Raw genomic sequence first — 26,186 nt, 5'->3', positions numbered from 1 at the left:
TTATTTACAATTCCAGGAACGACTTTGATGAAACAAGTTGGACTTGTTTTGTCGTTTCTAGGAATGAATTTGAGAGAAAAAAAAAAGGTTGTTGTGCCCGACAAATCTCTTAACTATTTAAACTTAAAAAGAGGCAACCGAACCCTCCCTCCCTTTTGGGCATCCGATGATACTATTGGGTTTTTCAGTAGCATTATGTCTGCAAAAAACGTTTCTAGAAATAGGTTTATCAAACACCAAAAAACCTGTTTTTGTTTCTGAAAACTTGAAAAACTATTTCTACTGTTTCTAGACACAGAAACAGCAGAAACGTTATCAAACGGTGCCTGAAATTCCACCCATATTGATATTTTTATACACATCCTCATTGACACCCATGCATGCGAGAGTACATAGGGGCCATAGTCCCTTATAAGGAGCCCTCTTCCTAAAAGAAATGTTGGTATAGCTCTACTTCATTTTCTCTTCATGGCGGTGTCAATAGCTAGGTTAGACGAAACTAATTAAAGTGAATATCATAGAGGTAAGTCTAGGGTGGCAATACCTAACACAACATGGAACAAATCAATCGAATGCTTACTAGACGCACTAGCATGCTGGAGAGGATCCGGGTCCATACAACATAAACAATTCTTAAATTCATGTTCAGGTTAGGCATTTGAGGTTTATCTCAATTTTGGATTGAGCAAATAACGTGGAAGGAAAAAAGTTAATTTCGTAAACAACTCAAATCGGTTAACCCAAAGAATAAAAACCTGTTTAACCATGTTATCCTTGTCATATTTATATCATTTTGAATCATGCCATGGTGTTCGAGCTTGGGACTAGATTTTAGATGACCTTTAATTCATGTGTCGTGCACTATCATGTTTCCCCTTAAAAATATATATATATATATATATATGCAATTCAATTTTATTCAACTCTTTAGTCTTGATTACCACTGTCATTTATTTCCGGTTAATTAACGGAAGTGGGAAGTTTGGCATTGACAACCTGAATCTGCCTTGGCTGGCCTGCGCTCAAACAAATCTTTGGCTAAGATTTTTGATACAAAGTGAATTAGGGTTAAAAAACACTGACTCTATGTCAAGTTTGGGCCAAGCCTCGGTTATAAGGCCTAGGACCAACCCAACCTGATGCAGAGTTTAAACTTTATCTACATAATGTAATTTAGGGTTGTTATCCTATTCTTTTATTAAGAAGGGTGAAATTTGAAAGTTTATAATTTCATCATACACAAAATTTCATAATTACTTTCAATGTTTGATATACTTCTCTAATGCGACACTGACCCGAACCCCGATTGTTAAAACATAGTCCGTTAATCCAATCTTGGCAAAAATCTGGACGAATTAGGGCCAAACTAACTTAACCCAACCCAATTAGTGTCAACTAGGGCCGACTGGATTGGGCTGGGCTGGGTTGAGTTTTAGGACACAGTGTTAAGCTCAGGTTTATTTAAAACCGCCGAGATTCATCACCCAGTTATTCCTCTTCTCTTTGTCTCGTGCTCCATGTCCTTCTCTCCCTCTTTTCCTTGTTACTGGATTTCAAGGTTGTTGGAAGTCAGTTTGCAAAGGAGAACATCCAATCTTGGCACGTTCGGAAGTTGACCAGACAAAAGTGGGATTAAACTCTATAATTTAAAGTAATCTTCTATCTTGAATCACTGACATGAATCCCTTTTCTCTCATGAATCACTGACTTGAATCCCACATGGACCATGGAAACAATGCCGTGATGTATAATTTTGATCAAGTTCAAGATATATAAATAGAATTTTCTTGGTTTGCCCCAATGTCTTAATCTTGTTATTTGAAGTTGATCATCAAAATTCTTCGCTCATATTCTAAAAACATACATTACTATCAAGAGAGGAAAACAGAAAAATAGGGTATGGTAAAAATGTTGGTCAATGAGTTTTTAACTTCTTATAAACAAAAATCATGCCAATGTAACGTGATTTTGTGTACCATTCTTCATAAAAAGTGCATTTCTTTCAAATTTCAATGACTATTCAAATGTATTTCTTTCAAATTTCATCGAGAGAGCATGAAATTCATGATCTTTAGCGGAACAAAAAAAAAAAAATGCAAGAGCATCTGTTCAAGGGCATCAATATCAATTAGATTTTTTTATTTCACAAGAGATGGGACGGTATTATTCTAACACATAACAATTATGATACTCCGAACAACATGTTCACTTAATTTGAGTGCCACCCCCCCCCCCCCCCCCCCCCCCCCCCCCCAACAAAAAAAAAATACCAATAAATATTGTCACATGACAAATAAATCACCATACCCAACAATGCCTCCAATTGGAGTGGATTTTATAGATGATAAAAACCTTCACCTTCGTTACTTTATTTGGAAACCAAATAGCTTTTGACGTAATTTAGTTTCATTTTTAGTTTAATATTAATATTTAAAATTTTTATTTTACGAATTGAGTTTTTCTTAGTCCTTCTCTACTCCTTCGGAACCTCAACTATTCATTTTCCAAAAGGAGAGGAGAAATGAGGGACCTTCTACCACCATGCCACATTCCTGACTTTGACAAAAAGCGAAATGAGACTGACAGTGTTTACCGTGGAGTACTAGAGAAATTGACTTGTGGATGAGATCTCAAAATACTCTTCCAACAAATGCCTCAGCGTCGTCGTTGACTCTTCCTTTAGCCGGTAAAGACACCAAATCTAACACATTGTTAGGTTACATGGCATACACGAGCTGAAATGGGGGCTCCCCAGTATACCAATTTATCGAACTGTTATAAGCGAATTCCAGTTGGGTATCGCCAGATCCACCAATACTAAGTGGTTGTCTTTTCCCCTTGGTGCCTCTGCTTTCCATGCTTCTTCGACACAGAGAAAGGCATATTGCTTGAGTTGTTAGCCCTTGTTAGGAATCAAACTCCCGATAGCCTAATTAGTTTGCCTTATTTTCTTTTTGGGGAATGCTTTACTCTAACACCAGGTTATGGCGAGTCCTATCTCAAGGGTTTCTTTTCCCTTCTTGACTCCCGTGACAAGCTGCAAGGCAGATAAAGTGGGCAAACTAGTATTCACATTAACTGTTGGGATCATGCATGGAGGGTGAAAGGGAATCCCTTGAGTGTGACTTTTGGATGGATATGAGAAGGTATCGCGCAACAGAAGAGAGTAACATCGACTTAATCCAATAGAGGATGTTTTAGTGCTTGTTTGGTTGCGTAAATCTACGGATTTACTTTCTATAGAATTGCAATTCTACGTTTTTGGACGTGTTTTATTCTCCTAAAATTACATTCATTAGGGATCCAAATAATTCCTAAAAATTACCTTTGTGAAGAAAAGTCATTCATGTATGAGATTACCTCTATACCTAATCTCAGATATGAAGCACCCTTTTGCCCTTTAATATAAAAAGGTACTTCCTTCTTGATTGACCAAAATCGGGATTTTGATTCTAAACAACTCTACCTTCTTCAACCTTTGGGCGACCAAGGTGGACAAGATTTGGATTTTTGTTCAGTGGTTCTCTATCTCATCTCCTCACGAACTCAGGTAGAGTTCTCTATATATATATATATATATATATATAGAGAGAGAGAGAGAGAGAGAGAGAGAGAGAGAGAGAGTTTACAATCTCTATTTGCTTTCTCAGGTCAGTTTTTTTAGGTAAGACAAGGATTTTATTTGGACTGAAATTAATTTGGGGATTTTTCTCTATATTATTTTAACTAGGGTTTTTGTAAGATGAAGGAGGCCACTCTCTAGCAAATCCAAACACTTCCCGTGAAACTTTGACAAGAAGGTTTTGAAGGAGATCTAGAAGAGGCAACATTTCAGGCATTTCACTTTTTTTTTTTTTAGTTCTTCAATTTACTGTTCCAATGACTTTCATAGTATGGCAACATCCTTGATTATGTCTACTCCGTAATACTTTTGTTCTTACTTTATGCATCCAACCAACATATGTTAACCAAACAGTTTTCTTGGAAGAAGCACATCACAGGGTAACCAAACAGTTTATCAGTAAAAATCATGTCACATATTCAAGATAACTAAATAATTTTTCTGTTAAGATGATTGTTTCAAAGAATGACTCTCCATGAAATTATGTCTAGATTCGATACATGCGTCCATAGATTTACGCAACCAAACATGCCCTTAGAATCCTAGAATGGTCAGAGGTGGCTGAACTTTTCTATTTACCTTTTTTTTTTTCCCCTCACTCTTTGGGCAACCAAGCGGTCGCATTATTTCTGTGCCAATGATAAAGCGGACGAAAAGCTTTTGGTGAGCAGACCAGTTGCGACTTGAGAATTGGAGCCATTGGAGCCATTGGACCAGTTGGGAACTGGGCTAGAAAAACCCTTACTCTCATGTGAAAGAATGAAATTACCCTTCGTTCCATTATGATTTCAAACCTTCTCAACGTCCACGGTTCTGGCGCTTATTTGCTCTTTGCAGAGAAACCTCTAACCTGGCATGGACGACGAATCCATGGAAGAAGTTATGGCGAATGGAACCTTCTTTTATGATCTTCTTTCGATTTCTATACAGACAAATGCTTCTCTGAACTGAATTGAACTAAACCTTACGACTTCTGTGTATGCAAGCATTTCTTTTTCTCCATGGATTATCAAAAACGAGTTCTCCGTCCCGAAAACGAAGAACTTGCGTTGTATGTGCGGGAAAAGAGACAGGAGATGGATAATGCTAAAGGGATTTCGGAACATATCGATAGGACGTTCTACAAAGTTTTTAGCAATGTCTGCAACTCCAAAGCTCCCATTAAAACCCTTAAAGAGTTCTCTCAGATCAAGTACTGTTAGGGCTTTGGATTTTTTTTCCCTTCAAGCTTTTCTTACTGATTTTCTCTGGATTAAATTTTTCGATGTGTTTCTTATGGAGTTATTTGGCTTGAATGTATGATAGGGGTGTGGGGAAATGGATTCTAAGGCTTATGCAAGGTTTTTTCCAGACGGACTCGCGTACTTCGGAACCTGAACCTGAACCTGAACCTGAAGACGTGACACAGAAAGGTAATATAGTTTGTTACCTTTGTGTTTCGATTTTTTTTTTTTTTTTTTGGTTTGATAAGATTCCGAGTGTAACCGTTTTGAATCTTGCAGGGAAGAAATCCAAAGGAACGAGACGCTACGTACCTCAAAAGAGTTCGGTTGCATACGCGCTTTTGATTACCCTTTACAGGTACGATCCAAAAATGTTTTACTGAATTGGAATTTTTTTTTTTTTTAAAATCCTTTTTACCAAATTTTAAAACTAGGACGACTGTAATATGCCATGACAGGGCAATGGCAAATGGCAATGAGTTTATGCGGAAACAGGAGCTTATTGATGCTGCTGAAGCAAGTGGGCTTTCGCGTGTGCCAATTGTGTATGTCAATTTGTTCTTGATTGTTATGGTTGTTAGCCAACATGGTTTTAATCTTTTTCTGTTCTTTTCTTTCATAATATATCTTTGTAACTTGTATGTTATTGGAGGGTGAGATTGATTATCGTCCACTGAATTTCTATATCCACAGGCCAGAAAAAGGGAGAGGAAAACTTTCCGGGTTTGGAAATTCAGCAAAGGAGTGGTATACTGGATGGAGTTGCATGACAACATTGATAACCAAAGGATTAGTTGTCAAATCAAGTTGTCCAGCAAAGTATGACTCTAATTTGGTTTTGTATATATTTTCCTTTTCCTGCATTACTATGTAATTATTTTAATCTCCTGTTATACCATTTGAGTGACCTCATCTGATCATTGTGGAAGAAAATCTTCTACCTAGTTAAACTTGAACCCTGTGGTGGAAGACATCAATATTTAATGTTCATAGAATAGTAACAACAGTTAGGCTCTAATCATGTTAACCCTCTTAATTTGCCTCACTATTCATTGAGATCTCTTCGCCTTGAATTTTTTATGGCAATTGTAGTTCTAAACCAACTATTTCTACAAATAGGCTCGCACAATTCAAGAAAATTGGCATGATTAGAACACACATTTTGTGTGTGTGTGTGACAGATCAAGAGAAAAGTTCGCTTATAAGAAAGAAAGGAGCACATCTGTGCAGTTCCAAAAAGGCCAGTGGAATCAATTATACAAAGGCGAATAATCCTCAAGTAAAACTCTTCTTTTCTAATAAGAAAGAACTAAAAGAGTATATTCCTCCATTATACAGAAGATGCACCCCCCCCCCCCCCAAAAAAAAAAAAAAAAAGAAAAAAAGGGAGGGCTTGATGTTTTTTCGATACAGGCTAATACCGACTTGGGGTAGTATCCACTTCCTTGGTTGGGCTGTACGCAAGGAGTTTATCGAGTTAGACTGGATCATGTACTGCCTGTTGAGGACCCATCAATATATATGATGTATTCTATAGCTTTCTTATCAAATTAATGCTTTCCATCTTAAAAATGTGGGTATTTTTCACATATCTTGCAACAAAGTTCATTTCAATATTGATAGGAAAAATAGTTCAGGTCATTGAACTGATCACTTCACATTTGATTCAAGTATGGTAAGGAATCACTGCGCCCGACAGTTTCCTGTCAGTGTACAAAAAATTACCATCTTTTCCTATCTTAATATAGAATTTGTGCAGGTATATGCTAACTCAAGAAGGCCGAGAAGCAGCACGTCAGTGCCTCTCAAGATCTGTTTTGATAGATGAACTTCCTAGTCAAGATGTTCATTGTGCTTCAGATTTGGGCTCTGCTCATGCAAATTCGGCTTGTAAAGAAGTGAGATTTCTACCCTTGGATTTGATTATTTCAAGGAAATTAATTTTACATCCACTTGAAAATCGAGTGGGTAAAGGGTACTATACCGAAAACTTAAGGTGAAGGGGCTGAAGTTAGGCTTCTCTTCTGGTAAGACGTTCTATTATTTTCTTTTGAAGATATATATCATTGTATTTATTTTTTCTTTCCTCTTTTTGTTTCTTGGGTTAAATCCACTTTAGCAATGACAGTAAGTACCTTTTTCCCCAAATATTTTGCCTAATCAAAGGAAGATTGTAGTTTGTGAGATCTCCAATGTATGACAAAAATTCTTTGTGTGCAGCCTTCCTCGGGATTACTATTGGGCTGACATTTCTTTTCCTTTGGTGTCTCTGTAGAACTGCATGATCAAATAGGCCACCAGTGCCATTTTAGACTATTTGTTTGGATATTCAAGTAATGTGAGTTGAATTAGGTTATCATGAAGTTTGAAACTAAAATTTAGGTGGGATTTTATGAGTTGCATTGTCGTGTTCCTCTCCTTTTACTTTCTTTTACTTTTACTATTCTTTCCTGTCTTTGCACAAATCTATGTAGCCGATCCCTTTTAGTTGGGATAAGTCTGAGTTGTTGTTGTTGAAGTTTTGAAGCTAAAGTTTTCGATATACGTGGTGTTGGAAGTACACATTGATTCCTTTGTATACTCCTTCTCTTCTTCTTCCCTCCTTCTTCCTTCTCTCCTTGTCTTCCATCGTTGCTGCACCATTCTACAAGTTCGAACTTGGTATCAGAGCAAGGAAAAGGTTTAAGGGTCAAGCTCTGAAACTCTTCCTGGGCTGCTCTCTTGCTTTAGAACCCTAGAGTAATAAAGGGTTCCAAGGGAGAGACCCTCATTAGAAGACTTTAAGAAACCATCATGTGAGGACTCGAATCAAGACTGTGGTTCTCAATCTTGGTTGAAACATTCTCAGTTCCGACTAGATGAAACCTTGGGTCTCAAATTTGGCTCATGGTACCCTTTGAGAGGGGTAATTCGATGCATTGGGAGAGCAAGGGACATTGTTGCATCCTCCGGAATGGAGTCTTTACAGTGGGAGGTTTTTATTTAGGACCAGTATCGACCGGAACTTGTTTTAACAGCCGCTTAAAATCCCATTTTTCCATTGAAACCTGTCTTATTTCAACAGGTTTCGGCTGAGAGGGGGAGATTTTTTTGACAGTTTCGACGTAGGGGTTTTGACCTGAGGAGGAGGCACTGGGGTGGGCATGTATGTATCGAGCTTGTCTTGCACACTGGAAGCCATGAGTTTGGGTAAGAGTAGAAGATCTAGGCATTGGCGTGCACCATCCTTCACAGGAGAGAGCCTCATCCAGCACATTGTGGTGATAGTGGCTTCAAGAGCGTCATCTCAACTGTTGGGTATGGTGAAAATGATCGTGGGCCATCTTTTGAGAGTGCAGATTTGACATTTGGAGGTATGGTGCCTTTGAGGGTGTGAATGGTGGATCTTCTAGTTCATTCTCCAGCATACTTATCAAGGTAAGAAGGCGACCAAGGCAATGGAGGATGGTAAAAAATCAGGGCGGCACCAACATGGCGATGCCTTGTCGCCCAGGCGACAAAGGTGCCAATATAGACTGAACCCCGTTATCGCCTAGGCGACGCCTTGATAACTATGTACCCCAGCATTGAGTATGGGGCGGGTTAGGTGCTAGGTCATTTTCCATCGACAAAATCTTCTTGTGTCCGGCCCAACCATCTTTGGCGGCTCTATCTAGTTTTAGTCTTACTGAGCCATCATTGCTAGGTTGGGATACCTCCAATATGTTGATGATGAGGCTCATAGGTGGGTAATAATGGACTACTAGAATAGTAGGGCCCAAAACATGTCATCGGATATGTATGGGTTGCGTTTCAAGGAGCGGCTACAATTTATTCAATCAATCACACGCAGCTCGTGGAATGGACCTGCCAAAAAAAAAAAAAAAAAGAATTGAATTGCCAAGAAACTCCACATGGACCTAATCTAATGTGTATTTTAGTTGTTTTAACTGCATATTTACATTGCTAATTGTTAAATATGTAGACTCAGTGTTTATTATATGGCTAGGGTATAGCAAATTAGCAACACAACGTACATTAGCAAACTTGGGTCCAAACCACAAGTACCATTTTGGGTGGATTTGTTTGTAAAACTAATTCATGGAATAGGTGTAAAATGTTAAAAAGGCACATGAAAAAATTCAGGTAAAAAAACATTATTTGGGCCTCGTAACCTAGGTTTCGAGTTTGGCCCAGAAAAAGGTTTTGACCTGGTTATATCTTGGTTTCAGCGAGGGTCGAAACCAGATTTGAAACCGAGATTTAGAGTCTTGATCAAGATTCAGAGAGGTTGACGCCATTAAGTTGGGATAAGGTTGTGGATATTGTTGTTGATCAAGATTCAAAGAGATCATAAGGACAGTTAATTGAGTGCTAATACCAAATCATGAAGAACAGAGCCAGAACAGGATTACTGAATACTGACAGCCCTGGGAATCAGTCTCTTTTTCTCCCTCATCTGATCTCAGTTGGATATGGTACCAGCTCCATTTGAGTTGCCCTGGGGTCTATTGTCAAAACCCCTTGCTCTCGTCTGGTGATATCTAGTCTTTTTTCTGCAACTCAAATTCCTATGAGCTGTTCTGCTGCTATACTGGTAGTTAATCTGCTGTCTTGTTGATTTAAACACTTTATCTTGGTTAGTGTGTGATCCAACTTGCTGAAACTTGATATCTTGGCTGCAGCGGTTTTTACTTCTTCAATGGATACTTGCTGAAACATGATATGTTAAGCGTACTTACTGAAACATAATGTCTTGGTCAGCTTGTGACCCTACTTCTGGACATGCTTACTTGTTTGGAGTTCTTCCATGCATGGATTTAGGTATCGATACTGATCCATCGGATTGGTGCATATTGGTCACTTTTGACCTTGCTTTTTAAAAAAAAAGTACATTTTTTTACTGTTTTATCCGTGAAATGATACGGGTAACCGATCTGATTCGGTCAGGTATTGGTATCGGTCTCTGCCGATACCAATACGATATGGTTGATACGGACGATACGATACTGATACTTGAAACCATGCTTCCATGTTTGTGGTCTGTTTTGTTAACTGAAATTAAGCATTCTGTTGTTGCGAATAAGATTAGGTAGAGCATGAACTCCCCACCTGGTTAGGGTATCCAACTAGCTTCCTGTGAGTATTTGTGAACCATATCTGAGGTTTATTGATCAACGGATTCCTCAATTGGTGTGCCATGTAGTGTCAACTCCCAGCCCCATCATGATGGATAACGGTAATTCCCATATATCCATTGTCAAGTTAGATAGTACAAACTACATGGACTAGTCTCACTCTGCTAAGCTCTCTCTATGGGGTCGTGAGAAGTTGGGTTACATCACCGGTGCCATTTGGGCTGCACTCTCTAGTGAATCAGCATACCAGAAATGGGAGACAGAATTCAACGGTTATGACCTGGTTGATTTTCTCCAGGAAACCTGAAATTGGTAGGATATTTATGCGAAAGAATACCACCAAAGATATTTTAATCTAGAGTAGTAGAGTTAGGTCTTAAATAACCAAACCCCTAACAGGATCACAGATATAACCCAAACAGACTCTGTTTTCAGACTTGATAACAGTGTATGAATATGTAACCAACAGCACGTAACAATAGGTTAAAATCACCCTTATAACTCCTAGCAATACCTAGCAATGATATTGAATAACCTCAGCCCAAGAGAACAATGAACTGCAGCTATATAATACCTATCGCAGGTGGAACTAGGATTTAAGAACCTGAGAATAAACTGATTTCAAGAACAATAGCAACAGGGAATAAAAGGGGCTGATATTACCATCGAATGGAGGGATTCTGTCCTCAAAATCTAAGGCCTAACTGATTGCTTAATCCTGAGATCTAATCAATTCTTGATTTAGGGCTTAATTTGGAGATTTCTGGTATCGGACAGACCAGGCCTCAGGGCAGCCTCAAACTCCAGTCAAGTGGGGCTCCTTAGGAGGGGATTTGATCCTCAAAAGTTGGGCAGCACCTGATTGGTATGTTGGGAGATCGATGGCCTTAAAGGTTTCAGCAGGAAAAACCTTCAAGAAGATGAACCACAGTTGGGAGAATTGCTTCCCTCATTCAGACTACCACTTTAGGGGGAGAGTGGGTTTGACAGTGAAGAAGTACTATCAGTTGCCTATTCCTCCTTTTCTCTGTGATGTTGGGAAACCCAGGATGTGGATATTGGTGTGCCCACATCAAAACCAGGGGGAGCTAGTATAGAAGGGAACCTAGCCTTGAGGGAGGTGACAAGTAGAAGGAGGTATTGGTTTACAAAAGAAAAGAAAGTAAAACTTGCCAGTAGTCCTTTTCAGATCTACTTCCTTTGCCTTCCGTTTCTGAATCTGTTAACACTCCTTTTCCTTCTGTGTTAGATCTTCCCATTGCTGTTTCGAAAGGAACAAGAGCTTGTACTAACCGTATAGTCAAGTTATTTCCTATGATGCAATTTTTCCTACAAGGCTTCCTTATTCGGCCGCCCTTTCCTCAACTCCTATTCCCAAGAATGTCAATGAGACCATGACTAGTGCCAAGTGGAAGGAAGCTATGAGTGAGATGAGGACTCTTGAGAAGAATTGTACTTAGGATCTTGTCGACCTTCCAAAAGGAAGGGTGACAGTAGGTTGCATATGGGTTTACTCGATCGAATTGTACTTGGGATCTTGTTGAACTTCCAAAAGGCTAGGGATATAGTCAAGCGTATGGTATTGGCTATCAAGAGACATTTGTGCTAGTGGCGAAGAACAACTCGATAAGAGTCCTTTTATCAAAAGCTGCCAACCAAGATTCACCATTGTATCAGTTGGATATGAAGAATGCATTTTTCCATGGGGACTTGGTGGAGGATTTGTTTATGCAAATTCCCTCTGGCCTCATGTTTCCTACAACTAAAGGTAAAATGTGCCGCTTTAAGAAAGCTTTCTATGGTCTTAACAGTCTCCAAATCTTGGTTTGAGAAGTTTAGACAGGCTATTTTGAAGAATTGGTACACCTAGAGTCAGTTTGATCACGGTGTCATCCGTCAAGGTATTGGTAATTTCGCAACCTTAATTCTCAATGTGGATGATATTGTAGTAACTAGGATTGAATAAGAGGAAATAAAGAGACTTAAATCCTACTTAGCTCAACAGTTTGAGATTAAAGACCTTGGTCCCTTGAAGTACTTCTTGGAATTGAAGTATCAAGATAAAAAAGGGCATTTTTGTCAGAACAAGTTTGTGCTGTAACTTCTTAAAGAGATAGGGATGTTGGGTTGTAAACCCACCTTCTCACCTATTGATCAAAATTATAAACTAGGTGACGAAGATGGACACCCTCTAATTGATGTAGGGAAGTATTAGATACTAGTGGGGAGGTTGATCGATCTCTCCCTTACTCATCCAGATATTGCTTATGCTATTGGGGTAGAGTCAATCATGCATGAACCTAAGATGGGCATTTAGATGTTGTGTATCGTATTCTCAAATACTTGAAGTTTAGTTTAGGAGGATGGCTATTCACTAGACATGACCACCTAAAAATTGAGGGGTACACTGACGCTGATTGGGTAGGTTCTTTTACCAATAGAAGGTCCACGTCATGATACTACACCTTTGTAGGTGGAAACCTGGTTACCTAGAGAAGTAAAAATGCAAATTTTGGTGGCCAGATCAAGCACAAAGGCAAAGTTAGAGACATGGCACATGGAGTATGTGAACTTCTATGGTTGAAGAGACTTGTTCAGGAATTGGGGTTTGAGAGGCTCCATGTAGTTGTACTGTGACAACAGGGCTGCCATTAGCATAGCACATAACCTTGTTCAACATGATCATACAAAACATATTGAAGTTGAGCAACACTTCATCAAGGAGAAAATTGGCTCCGGTTACATTTGCACTCCCTTTGTGAAGGTAGGGAATCAAGTTGCTAATGTGTTCACCAAAGGAATCAATTTACTGTAGTTCCATATCCTCTTTAGCAAGCTAGGCATGCATGACATTTATTCTCTAGCTTGAGGGGCAATATTAGAATTATACATTTGATGAGGGTAGAATAGTAAAGGTATGGGAATAAGCACATATGTGCATGTTATGTTGTAAAGGGGCATTGATGTAATTTCTCATTTTTAAGCTAATGAAATAACATATAAAGTAATTAGTGAATATAGGAGAGAGATAGTTCCTATCTCTCTCAATTCTTTCACCGTAACTTCACCTTCTCCTTCTCTTCTTCTTCTTCCTCTTCTTCATTCTTTCTCCTTTCTCTAGTTATTTTACATCGTTGCTGCACCATTTTACCGGTTTGAACTCGAGGTTTTCCATAGATGATACTCAACGTCAAGATCATTTGATATAACTTACAAGCATAGTTGTCACGGCGCCAAGGCGAACCAAGGAGGTAGAGGGTTGTCTAAGCGCTTAGGCGAGAAGGCGCACGCCTTGAGGCGAACAAGGCGAACAATTGTTATTTTTTATTTTTCCTATTTTCTAACATTATTTGTTAAGCTATATATACCTTGTATCCTAAAAAATAAAGATTAAGCAACATCAAGTCATTAAAAATCAACATTTAATCATATTAAATCATAAAAAATTAACATTAAGTCATATTAAGTTATAAAAAATCAAAATTTAGAGAAATGCTCTGGTTCTATAATAAGTTTGACTGGTCAAATGATATTATTTTTACATGAAACTTTTTGTATCAATTATAATATAAAATCAGCTTTCCAACAAGTTTAAGATTACTTAAATCTGAGTTGTAATGACAAAGTTATGCTCCTGTCAAACTTATTTTTAAGTGCGCGAATGCTGTTAAAATCGCATGAATGAAAATAATTTTATGGATATCAAAACAAAAAATTATTTTACCGGACTTTTGGTTTTTAGCAATGTTTAAACATGCTAGAATTTATAAAATTTTCATAATTGGGAAAAACTCTAGCATTTAAAAGTTGAAAATCGCCCCTATAACCAAAATCCAGATTTTCTTCTTGGACTGGGGGGTTGACTTTTTATCCTTTTGGAATTTGATTTTTAAACTATTTTTATTGGATTCAAATAGGGGGTATTTGCTTATTTATGAATAATATCTTAAGTAAATGATAACAAATACAAAAAGCATTTACTTAAATGGTATTTGGCAGAAATAAGTGCCAAAACACAAGGCGACATGCAGTGCAATAAGGCGACTGTCGCCTAGGCCCCAGGCAAACCGCCTGGACGCCTAGTCGTCGCCTAGGCGACGCCTTGACAACTATGCTTACAAGTAAAATTAGTTCACTTGATGGTGATTATTGCATACATATTTGCGACCAGACTACCACACCCACATTGAACGCACGCTGGCAACCAGATAAGCATGCATAACTTGGTACTGCCAGGCCATTTGGCTAGATGATATCAGCGCAGTTGGCTCAACTGAATCCATACGTATACCATGCTAGGGCCCGAGTGCAAACTTGAAGCTTAGATTTTTTTTCTTTTCCAAATATCTTCTAGTCACGTTTCTTTGGCATATTACTTATATAATACTTCTTCTTGTGTTTACACAGAGGAGCGGTCCTAAGGAACAAACTTGTGCTTCCACCGATCTCTTAGAAGCTGCCCAAAAGAAGAGGACCTCTTCACTTGGACCTACAATAGTGCATCAACCTAAAAAGGATGAAGTCTGTACTTCATATTTGGAGCCTAAGCGAGGTCTTGGAGAGGATCCATTTGCAACATCATCTACCAACATCTTTACAGATAGAGGTACAGCTTTGTTCATAATTCCAATGAAATATGAAAGGAAAATTACTTCTGATTAATATTTCAATATGCCTTCCTCATATGATACATTGATGTCCAGGTGAAGTAGATTTTGTTGTAAGAGAGAAAAGTCGAATGAGCTTCTCCTATGGTGACACACAATGTGGTCCATGGTCTTCATGTTCAGCTGATTCAGCAAGGAGCTCTTATAACTTGAAAGCATGCTCATCATCTGTATGTGAATTAGTTGGTTGAAGAATTTATGAGGGTTTTTGCATTATACTGGGAAAACAATTTGCCATCATGTTCAACATATGCTTTAAGTTAGTTTTGATTTGTTGTCTGACTTTTTCCTCGATGTTTTAGGGCTATAACTTGCCTAAATCAAACTCTGATGGTTCAGAGGCTAAGTCGAGTGCTTTAGCAATACCACCTCTGGATTTTGGGGAGAGATTTGAGGAAGTATATGACGTGATCTTGATATTGGATGACAGGGAGCAATTCACTAGGCACGGGTCAGTGTTATCTGCTTATTATCTTTCTTGGCAATGCCAACTTGGACATTGATGGGACCTTAGAGGATGTTTGTTTTGCTCCCTTGATGTTTTTTTTTAACCAACCCCAACTAGCTTGGGAGGAGCTTTGTTGATTTGTTGATATTATATTACCCTAGGTTCAAGTTATACAATTTTGTATAATGAAAATATAAAATAGATGATTAGTCAATCTAATTTGCTTAGGAGATTCTATTAATCTTTTTTTAATCGTTACCTATTTTCAGACTTTCCTTTTCCGTGATTCACAAATTTCCAAAGCCTCTCACAATTAGTGACTGCAACAGTTAAGAGTTCGGGCCTTTGGGGAAAGTTCCATTTAAATACCGAACACTGATCCTATAAAATTTTGATCAACTGTAATGCCACCCGAAAAAAAAGAAGAAAAAAAGATTGATTTATCTGTTCTTATTTTCTATTGAAAAAAAGTGATTTAATTATTCGAGAGAGAAAACAACTTACTATGAATCTGTAATTGGGCCTCATTGAGTCAAATTCTTGGATTACAACCTCCCATCTTGCATCAGGGTGAATCCTGGAAGAAGTCCCAAGTACTCTTGGCTCAGGTGATTTTTGGGTTGAACTGAAGTTACCGGGCTCATTGTGGGATTTTTTGGTTAAAGAGATAACAAAGTGAGGGACTGAAATAAAATTTTTGGCCCGATATCATGACTCTGTTGTCAAGTTTTAAGCATATTGCAAAATATTGGTCATTTTGTTGGTCTGAAAAGATTACTGAATTCATTTAAACTTACAGGATTTTAATATCCCTACAAGTTTGGTTCCTATATATTGAGAAAGAATATGTGTATCTTGGATCCTTGTTTACATGAATTGTGACCTGGGCTAAATCATCAAGTTTGTCATCGTTCAACATGTTTAGATTTATAGTTCTATTCTAATGCATTAGGCAGAATCAACTTTGGTTATCCACACATACCCACCCACCCACCCACCACAAACCCCCCCCACCCCCAAAAAAAAAAAAAAAAAAATCCTGGGCTTAGTTGTGTTTGTATGTTACTGTAAAGTTTGGTTTCCCTTTCAAATATTATATATATATATATACACTTTACCATGCATGTCATTTTTTTCTGCCATTGGGATGACATTTGATTCATATGCATGTGCTTTTTGGATGCCATTGCACAATGCACATTATAAAATTCATAGATTATTCGAGTTACATACAGTATTCATGGCGTCTAGGCGACCCAAGGCATTGAAGAGGGTCCAAAAAAAAGCGACACCAACAAGGTGACCAAGACTAAGTTGCCTGGATGCCTAGGCTTTGCCTTGACAACTATTATTACGTCGTATAATGGTTTATCTTTATTGTCGTTCTTGTTGTTGTTGCATTAAATTATTCTACGTGAATCTCAATGTTGAAAACTTCATCTCATGAAAGTACCTTTTTTTTTTTTTTTTTTTTTTTTTTTTTTTTTTTTTTTTTTTTTTTTTTTTTAATAATATCTAAAAACTTCAATCTTTGGTTACTTATGAAAATTCGGCACATTAAATTTAATTTCTCGTTAAAGCTCTGATAAATTTTGTGTTATTCATTGGATCCCAGGTCACTGTATAGGAGAATTATCGAAAATGTACGTTCACAATTCAAAATTCAAGTAGAGGTAAGTTTTAAATGCTTCCTATTTAATAACTCTTCCCAAAAACTTGATTCACTACAAATGATTTGAGGGTCCTACATTTTTAGTACAAATGATTTATGGGTCAGATTGAAGAATAATATTTTATTTTGTTAAAATGAATTTGAAAATGAACAAGGAACAGAAAATGTGTAAAAATTGTACTGTAAAGAGAAACATATATATGGGAGGATAAAGACCTGATGGTTGACCAATAGCTATGGAAGTTGACTGATCCAAGATATCCAAAGGAAGCTTAGTTTCCCCCCCCCCCCCCCCCCACCACTCACCCCTCACCCCCAAATTATTTAAATTCTTTATTATTACTTATTAGGCTGGGTATGTTTCCCTTTCTTATTTAAGTTGTTTGTATGTTTGAGGTTTAAAATCGAGTCATTTGAGGGTTGAGATTCAATAGTCAGTGTTATAAGGATAATCTAGAGAATGATCAAGGAGATTATAGGTCTTGTTTATTGGTAAGTTGTAAGACGAGCAAGGGTTACTAAATGGCTGCAGATGTTTGCACTCTCAACTTTTGTAACTCTCTTTATATGTACATGTCTTGTGGGGTTTTGATTGAGGTCTTATCAAGTTCCTCTCTCATGCCTAATTGGGATCAATTCATTTTTCGCCAAATACTAACATGGAGCCATGATTTTTGTAAAATGTTAAAAGAAAAGTTCAGGCTTTTATTGCTAAGAAGGATGGTTTCATTTTATTTAGAAGTTTCCTTTCAAGATTTGTGTGCATGTGTGTGTACATGGGTGTGTTTAATGGTTCAAGGTTCCTCTTGTGTGTTCAGGTTGAAAATCATATCATTTGCATGCTTCCATAGTTGTCACGGCATCAAATCGATCCAAGGCGGTGGAGGGGTGGCTAATCGATTTGGCGATGAATCACCCGTTATGGTGTTGCCATGGCGGTCGAATCGCCCATGTGTCATTTTTTATTTTCCTTATTTTCTAAAGTTATTTAGTATGCTACTTTTTTATTTCCCCTATTTTCTAAAGTTATTTAGCATGTTATAAGCCTACAATATATACCCTGTAACATAGAAAACCAACATTAAGCAACATCAAATCATCAAAAATCAACATAGCCCTATCAAAATCACTCAGCATTTTACAAAAAATCGACCGCCTAGTGAATCAGGTGTGACCTGGCGTCCATGGCGGTGCCATGGCGACGCCTATAAGCCAATGGCGACGCCTATAAGCCAATGGCGACCGCCATTTGTGAGTCACGTAAATCGTAGCACTACCATGAACTTCTTTTTCCGTTAGGACGCCAAATCGCCGCCTTGGCGATGCCATGACAACTATGCATGCTTCATTCATCTTAGTTATGCTTTGCCAGAAAAATACTTTCTCCATGTTGTTCAAGTCCTGTGCAATTATATTCACATTCCACAATGTGAATGGACGATAATATTGGTCTCAAAGTTGTCTATCAGGCTGTCTCAGGTTGTAGCTATTATTACTATTATATTTAATGTTACCCGGCCATCTTGACTTTTATTCCTGGAAAAAATTATGGACAGCATACAAAAATAATTTAATAAAATGACTTCACTTTTTCATCACTTTTGTTCGAGTTTTACACTTGTGACATCTTTGCAACTTTAGGTTACTGGTAATGCTTCATTTCAGTATCTTTTGGTGAATACAATCTTGTGTTCATTTAAATTGAAAATTAAGAGATAGCTATTAAGGGGCATCATTCACCATGGGAAAAAAAATTATAAGGGAAGCCGGAAGTTCTTGGATATCCTATCCCCCGACTTTATAATATACTTACTTAAGCACATGGAATGTTCAGATGCTTATTTTCTTTCAATAGCTTCAGTTGATATTCATTCATTCCTCTTGGTGTAACTATTAATTGTTTAATATTGACCATTCCACAGGTGAGACGGTTACCAGTTGGAGATGGAATTTGGATAGCACGACACAGATTTCTTAACTCTGAATATGTGCTTGATTTTGTTGTTGAAAGGAAGGAAGTTGATGATCTTCGCTGTTCGATCAGGGATAACCGCTATAGAGATCAGAAGCTGAGGCTCCTGGTATTGTTTTGCAAGTAGAAAATTCCTTCTCTGAAAAGTGCTAAAAGTTTGTTTAGGATTTGGTTTTTAGCAGATCAGTCTAGCTGTGGTATGAAAGGAGTTGAAACTGCTGGCCTTTTATAGATGGAGGTTTTAAATGACATTGTTTTCTGTATTTATGGGATATATGTCATCTTAGAAAAGTGACCTTTTTTTTTTTTTGGTCCCTTTTAATCAATTCCTTCAGACATTTACTTTTGGGGTGCTGTCAATTATTTTAATCTGTGTGTGTTTATATGTATGTGCTTTTGTTCTTGCATGTTCTTACATGGTGAATTATGGGTTAGCATCAGTTTATTGACGTTATCCATGCCTTACTCCTGATGTTTGGACCTTTATTTACAGAGATGTGGGCTTAAGAAGCTGATATATCTGGTGGAAGGTGATCCAAATTCTTGCGAAGGAGCTGAAAGCATCAAAACAGCGTAAGTATTTCCTCAAAAACTCTCATGGATCTTGTTCATTTTTTTGTGGGATAGTTTTTTAATCTTGTCTGATTTCTTAGGAAATACTATAAAGTATAATTATAAGGCTGCTACGAGGACTGGGTGGCCCATGGCCTACCTGTTCTTGAACCTCTACCATGTTGTACAAACCTTTTGTTTATTTCAGAAAGCTGAAAGGAAATATCATCTTCTCTCATTTGCGCAGGAAGTACAACAGACTGGCACCATGGGCTGCCTTTGACATGTACACCATTCATATATCTAATATAGAAAAGTACCTATCAGATAGATTATTTGTAACGCCCCAAGCCTTGGGTAACAGGAATGGTGCGGCCCTTATGGGCAATGATAAAAATATCATTAAATCCATATAAAAAAAAAAATCTAAGTAAAATCTTATAGTTAGACCTTACCAAAAACACATCAGAATTTCCCATTCATCTATCTAACATCTCAGATAATAAGGATAGTATCATTAACATTTCCAAATAACAAAGTACTGGTGGCTACTAACTAAGGTGAACATTTTTTAATTATGTTACTACATTCGACTTAAAATTCACTATTACACATAACAAGTTCTCACATGTACAAATTACAACAAAATATATACATCTCTATTGTAGTTCCAAAAAGTAAGCAAAAATCTGCTCAAGTGGCTCTCCTCTAAGCCATGCCACACCTCTAGTGATCTGTAGGGAAATAAATAATGGAGCGAGCTATACATCCCAATAAGATAGAACATGGCATAACACAAACAATACAAAAATATAGGCATCCATAAATCTTTCAAATACATAAATAACATTTTCTTGACTTAAAACATAATAAGTCAAAGCATTTATGAACTACTGTAAACAGTTTAGGGAGTATTTGAGAAATACTCTTCTTAACTTTAAAACCAAGAATTCCTCCTTTAAGTCATTGAGATACACTACCAACTGTAATCATAGAGGCATCTCATATATCATAAAGTCACAATCCAGCCTCATAACCACGGGCTAGGTGGCACACATATGTGAAACCACAGGCTAGGTGGCACGCATGATGAAACCACGTGCTAGGTGGTACATCATATCTCATCTCATCCCAGATGGGCCATTCTGCTGGCTAGGCAGCGCATCCCGTGGCTAAGCGAGGAACATAACATACTCTATGCCTCTTCCATCACATAACTCATATTGGAAAGGGTTGCAGTCTTGTCACAGTCAACCATCATTTCATTTATTTTCATTACATTTCTTTAAACGTATCCCTGCAACATTGTCAAGTACAATCATAAACCACTTTCTGAACTTTTCATTTATACAAATCATTCATTAAATCAAACCTCATCCATAGAATCATTCCATATTATCATAGCACCATTCAAATTCATTTAATATAAATCCATATATGAATTAACATGAAATAGGTGCATAAATACATTAGTGAAATATGTCAAGTTCCACTTACCTGTCAATCCACTTATTCGAAAATTTCAATAGGCGATCCACTCACCCAAGAGTACCACTACCTATACATACAAGCAACAATTCTTTTAGCATTCCATTTTATTTAGTAAATTGACATAAAATCTAACCCTTTTATATTTCCCTTAAATACTAATTAATGATTTATTTATTTAACTCATTCTCCAAGTCTCCACACGTGTATACGGTTGTTCCCTACTTTCTAGGAACTTCCCACTATAAGAAACCCAATCGGATTCATTCTATCAATTTTATTTGTATTATTTTATTTTTATACCCTCTCTTACCTTCATTCCTATTGTCCCTCAACTTTTTCAATCAAGACAAAAGAACAGCTTTTCTCTCTCTATCTCTCTCATACAATCGCACCCTTCCTTCTCTCACACTCCTTCCTATTTTCTCTCCATATATCTCGTTCTTTCCCTCTTTTGTTACCGAATATTCTCTCCCTCTCTTTCCTATTTTCTCAATTGTTTCTTAATATATTAAAACTAAATCAAAACAATGTCAATAATTTGCCTAAACCATCCTCCTCTGTCTCCTTAAATTTCTCTTCTTCTTTTTATTTTTCCATGGCTCACTCTCTGTTCCTCTTTCTATCTTCTTTTCCTTCTCCTACGGGAGTTAAAAACCGCCTCTCTTCTATTTTATAATGAAACCTGCCACCACCTCCTTTAAACGTGGCTCTCTCTCTCTCCCTCTCTCTAAACCCATTATAAAATAAACCGCCTCCCTTGCTGATAAGTGATAACTAATAACATAAATTTTTAATATATAATATTATTGTTATCTTTACACGTGGGTGTTACATTATTGATGGTCATATGTTATCTAGATACGACAACTACACAGCATTTGACAGTTTGAATATGAATTATCAATTGAAAATTACGGATAAAGCCCCCTTTGGAAGTCTCCCACATAGTTGCAACGCATCCCTAGGCATCCAGGCACCTTGGTTGCCTTGTTGGTTGCGTTGTGTCTGGACCTCCTCCTACGCCTTGGGTTGCTTAAGACGCTGTGATAACTATAGTCTTCAGTTCACATAGGTTGGTCTAGAGTATATTAGTCATCCAAAAGTTGGTCTACTTCACAACTGAGTTCGGCATGTGGTTTTCTCTTTTCAATCATTTAATAGAGTTTGCTTATGGAAGAAAAAATCACTATAGGTAGACTGAACTCAAGCAAGCATTAGCCAACTGCCCAGCCAATAAAAAACTCGATAGCACTGTTCCCTCTGGTTATTTTCTGTACACTTACTACTTTCTTGCACATCCTTTTCATGGTATGCACAGATGCTTTTTTCTCTTTATGTGTTCCGCTTTCCTTATTTTAAATCCTTTTATTATTTGCAGTTGTTTCACAACCGAGATTTTGGAAGGCTTTGATGTGCAGAGAACAAGTGGCTTGTCTGATACAGTGAAGAGATATGCTCATCTCACACTAGCGATAACCCACTATTACAGAACACAGTTTTCCGAGGACAAGGTCAGGACCGCTGGGAAATGTCCTCCTTATGACGAATTCATCAAGAAGTGTGAAGACCTTGACAGGATGACTGTCAGTGATGTCTTTGCTCTCCAACTCATGCAGGTAAGAACCTCGTGTGCTCTCAGTCTCAGAAACACATTTAACATATATCCTGAAATATCAGGTTTTGGTTGGCTGGATAAATATGATGTTTGTTGCTTCTTTTATTTTTCTTCCATTTAAACAATATTTTCAATTTGTGAAGCAGTTCTCTTTCATTTCCCATTTTATCTATTACATGTCATCTTGAAATGGAATCATGATAATAGTTGTTTAGTTTACCTCTTGTTTCTTGGATACAGGTCCCACAAGTAACGGAGGAGGTTGCTGTCGCTGTTCTTGATTTGTACCCTACAGTTTTATCACTTGCCAATGCATATAGTCTTCTGGTAAGTAAAAGTTTTGTTGAATTAATGGAATTGGTTTTCTGGACCTTCCATTACGAATCTGTGGACTGCACACCTATTTGTGCCATGTGGAGCTTAATCTGACTAGTCCAACCATTAGGTATTCTAGGGAATGATCTGGATTGATCAAGTGTGGAACTTAAGCCTCAAATCAATGATATTACCTTCCCATGTATTGATGTGCACCCTCTTGCTGGTCTTGCACTTCAATGTTTTCTTTTGCCAATTGACCAACTTGGGTTGAAACTTAACATGTGAGCGAGGAAGCTTGGGGATCTACCCAAGGTTTCAAGTATTAGTATTGGGTATCATATCAGAAGGGTGATTTTACACGACTCTACCACCACGTCAATTCTGTTACACTTAATCCCTCTTTCATGGCCACATATCTTTCTAAGGAATGGGAAATCTGTCTCTTGCTGCATGAAAGACTTATCGCATTGTAACGTGTCGAGATATGCAAGATGCGCTAAAGATATGCATGGAAATAGTCAAGAAACACTATAATTAAGCAATATATAAAATATATCATGTATAGGAAGTATAATGAAATACGAGGAGATAATTGCTTTCAATTGATTACGTATAAATAATGAGATTTCTTATATGCACTAATACCATAGAGAGCTAGGGGTTGTTTCAAACTCAGAGTTGTAAGTGGTCTCAAATAAAGGTGGAATCAAAATGATTCTGTATACAGACCTAACATACATTCAATACTATCCCTAGTCGAAATATTGATGGTAGTGCAACCAAGGTTTAAAGCATTCTTAAATTTTTCATCTTTTTATTTTTCAAAAAGTAGAGAAAATGAAGAATTGTATCTATGATGTATTTTATATGTTATATGTAAGTTCAAACCACATTGGGACCCATTTGCATCGATGTATCGATAAATTTTTAGTTTTAGTTTTTAGTTTTTTTATTTTTATTTTATTTTATTTTCCAAAAATAGGTTTCTTAGGAGGTTTTAAGTTTAGTTTCGACTCTATCGATTAGTATCAACTAATATTGAGCTGTATTATACCGATATAGTATTATACCATTTTTTTCTTCTAATAAGTACCATTTTGGTTATGTTCCGTATTGGACCTATTGGTACCTTAAAGATATACTCATCGATTGGTATAGGCTGATACAGTAAACAACTCAACTCAGCCTTTTCCCAACTGAATGGGGTCTACCTTTCCAAAAATTTCAACCCAATTCAATTCACCACATGGTAGATATGCCAGTCCATCCATAGATACCCTTTGGACTATGCAGACCCGGAAAATGTTCCTATATAAAAATGAATAAGAAGAAAGGGAAAAAGGTTGATTAAGAAAAGAAAAAGACCTAGTGTTTTAAAATGTATACCTCTAATACCATAGGAAAAAAAAAAATAGTTCTCTTAAATCTTACAGCTTTTCACAGAGAGAGAGAGAGAGAGAGAGAGAGAGAGAGAGAGAGAGCTACTATTACCATCTGCATGCTTCAACAACTGAAAGGTTTCAAGCCTACTACAGAGAAGACATAGGCTTATGTTAAAGGGTATCTTGACATTTAATATACTTTTTGTTTTGTTTCATTTTTCCATTCCATTTTTGCACTTAAGATTGAGTTAGAGGGATGGTTCTCCTAAAGATGCATAAACTGAACTTCAGTTTTCTTGATGGGATTCTTTCCTTTAGGGATGTCTTAAATATTTTCATGTGGTGCCTGTTTGAGACATTTTACCAAGAAACAAAAGGATATTATCATTTTCTTTTTCACTATTTTCTGGGCTCATCAAAGCTACAGCTGGAAACTATTATGTACTTTTAAAGCTTCCTACTTTTGTGAATTGGATTGTCTTCAACTTGGGGTGAGTCATAAATATTTTGTAATGGTCAGCGAAAGGTGCAAAGCAGTTTTTATTCACCCTGTCTGTCCTATTTGGAGCTTCTGTACCTTATACGCTTTATATATTTGGGCCTGGAATACCCAACTGCCATTTAGTCTGTTGAGGATATGCAGTTACTTGAATGGTGCAAAGCATCTCCTTATTTACTGAGTGTTCTACTTGGAGGGTTCATACCCATCTTTATGTCTTTGGTCCTGAAAAATTCCAATGCAATTTAGTCTGTTGTTTATATGTAGTTATGAAATGGTTATATATCTGGGCTATTTGGATGATATCTTTATGTAAATGAAACTCTGAACTGTGTTCTTACTTTCACTAATATCTGTCATTGTTGAAGGATGGTGATATAGACGCAAAAGCAGAAATGCTGAGGAAGCAGAGTAACAATTTGATTGGTGCAGTTCCTAGCAGGAACATCTTCCAACTAGTTTGGGGTGGTTGATTGATTGCACATGTTCTTTCTTTTATCTTACCAAACCAAGGGAGAATATTGTATATCAAAGACGTATCTCAAGCTTCCTTTCGCCATGGTGCTTCCTCTGAGTTGTAAATCTATGAATTGTGAAAGATCTTCCTTTGGATGATTTTGTGTAAAATCTCAACTCAACAGCATTCCCAACTAAATGGGGTCGGTTACCTGTATCCTCATTAGCCAATCAACTCTATTCAAAGCAATATTGTTATCGGTCCTAAGTTATGCATGTCTTTCCTCAACAACTCTCGTAGCATCATTTTAAGCCTACCCCAGGCTGTTTTAGTTTATCTAATCTGAGTTATATCATTCCTTGCTGAAGCATTCAATGCTAAATTATCATCAAATTGTTATTGTGACATTTGTATATATTTTGGCAGTTGTATTAAGGATCTTGCCCTGCACATATTGTTCTGATTCCTCTCATGTCAAAATGTTGGCTCATAGGCAAACATAATAGGTCATCTACATTTCTCAGTTTTAATGATGGTTGCAGACTGATAGCTATCTCTAAACTGCCTTGTAAATTAGTATATATGCAAGTGGCATGAGGATTCCATCACATTCAGAACCTTTCCGTGTAATTACCTGTATCAGTCCAAGGAGATCTCTCTAAAATAAATCTTTGCATTATGGTGCATCATTATTGTGGAAAACTATGGTCAACTTATACCCTAGTAAACTAACTACTCTGTAACAATGAAATTACTCCCAGTTCAGCAATGGTAAAAAGGATTCCGGTACATGGCTTTATTTCAAAATTAAGGTCACTAATATCAGTTGAATTCTTGTTTTGCTGATGAAATCTGAAAGCACTGATCATCTGGAATAGCTTTGGTGTATCTAATTGGGAAGCTATCATGTAAGATATTGTATTTTCATGATTGCACTGAAAATGTATGATGCATTGTTAGAGAAAGAGTATATATGATTCATTTGGGAGATGAGGTGTATATATGATTCATTGGTAGATGAAGCTACTATGTATAAGCAAACAAAATAAATGTTGTCTTTTATAGATCCTAATCTCCGTGTTATGAGGATTGAACATCAGGAAAGGGATGATGAAGGTCACCCAGTCCCAGAAACAGAGAAACAATAGAAC

At 37.2% G+C, this 26,186-nt stretch overlaps 1 protein-coding gene across 2 annotated transcripts; it reads left to right on the top strand.

The window, feature by feature from the left end:
* Positions 1-4,284: 4,284 nt before the first annotated feature.
* Positions 4,285-25,487, top strand: LOC122087958 (crossover junction endonuclease MUS81). 2 transcript variants are annotated; one of them, XM_042657094.1, is made up of 15 exons: positions 4,285-4,814; positions 4,928-5,034; positions 5,125-5,203; positions 5,304-5,390; positions 5,539-5,664; positions 6,605-6,743; positions 14,370-14,568; positions 14,666-14,799; positions 14,932-15,080; positions 16,693-16,750; positions 18,765-18,830; positions 19,215-19,294; positions 22,143-22,380; positions 22,620-22,706; positions 24,947-25,487. In XM_042657094.1, exons 1-15 carry the CDS (start codon positions 4,624-4,626, stop codon positions 25,049-25,051), a joined length of 1,845 nt encoding a protein of 614 aa, XP_042513028.1. In that variant the 5' UTR covers positions 4,285-4,623; the 3' UTR covers positions 25,052-25,487. The 2 variants fall into 2 exon arrangements, with proteins under 2 accessions (XP_042513028.1, XP_042513027.1); XM_042657093.1 differs by having other exon boundaries at positions 4,289-4,814; positions 18,672-18,830.
* Positions 25,488-26,186: the final 699 nt, after the last annotated feature.

The sequence above is a fragment of the Macadamia integrifolia genome, chromosome 9, assembly GCF_013358625.1.
Source record: "Macadamia integrifolia cultivar HAES 741 chromosome 9, SCU_Mint_v3, whole genome shotgun sequence".
NCBI classification, from domain to species: Eukaryota; Viridiplantae; Streptophyta; class Magnoliopsida; order Proteales; family Proteaceae; genus Macadamia; species Macadamia integrifolia.
Note: the sequence above shows the minus strand (reverse complement) of the source record. Positions and strands in the feature narration are given on the sequence as shown.

Coding starts and splice junctions, on each gene's coding strand:
- LOC122087958 (XM_042657093.1), top strand. CDS start 4,624: ATGGATTATCAAAAACGAGTTCTCCGTCCCGAAAACGAAGAACTTGCG. Junction 4,815..4,927: donor AAAGAGTTCTCTCAGATCAA/GTACTGTTAGGG, acceptor AATGTATGATAG/GGGTGTGGGGAAATGGATTC. Junction 5,391..5,538: donor CTTTCGCGTGTGCCAATTGT/GTATGTCAATTT, acceptor CTATATCCACAG/GCCAGAAAAAGGGAGAGGAA.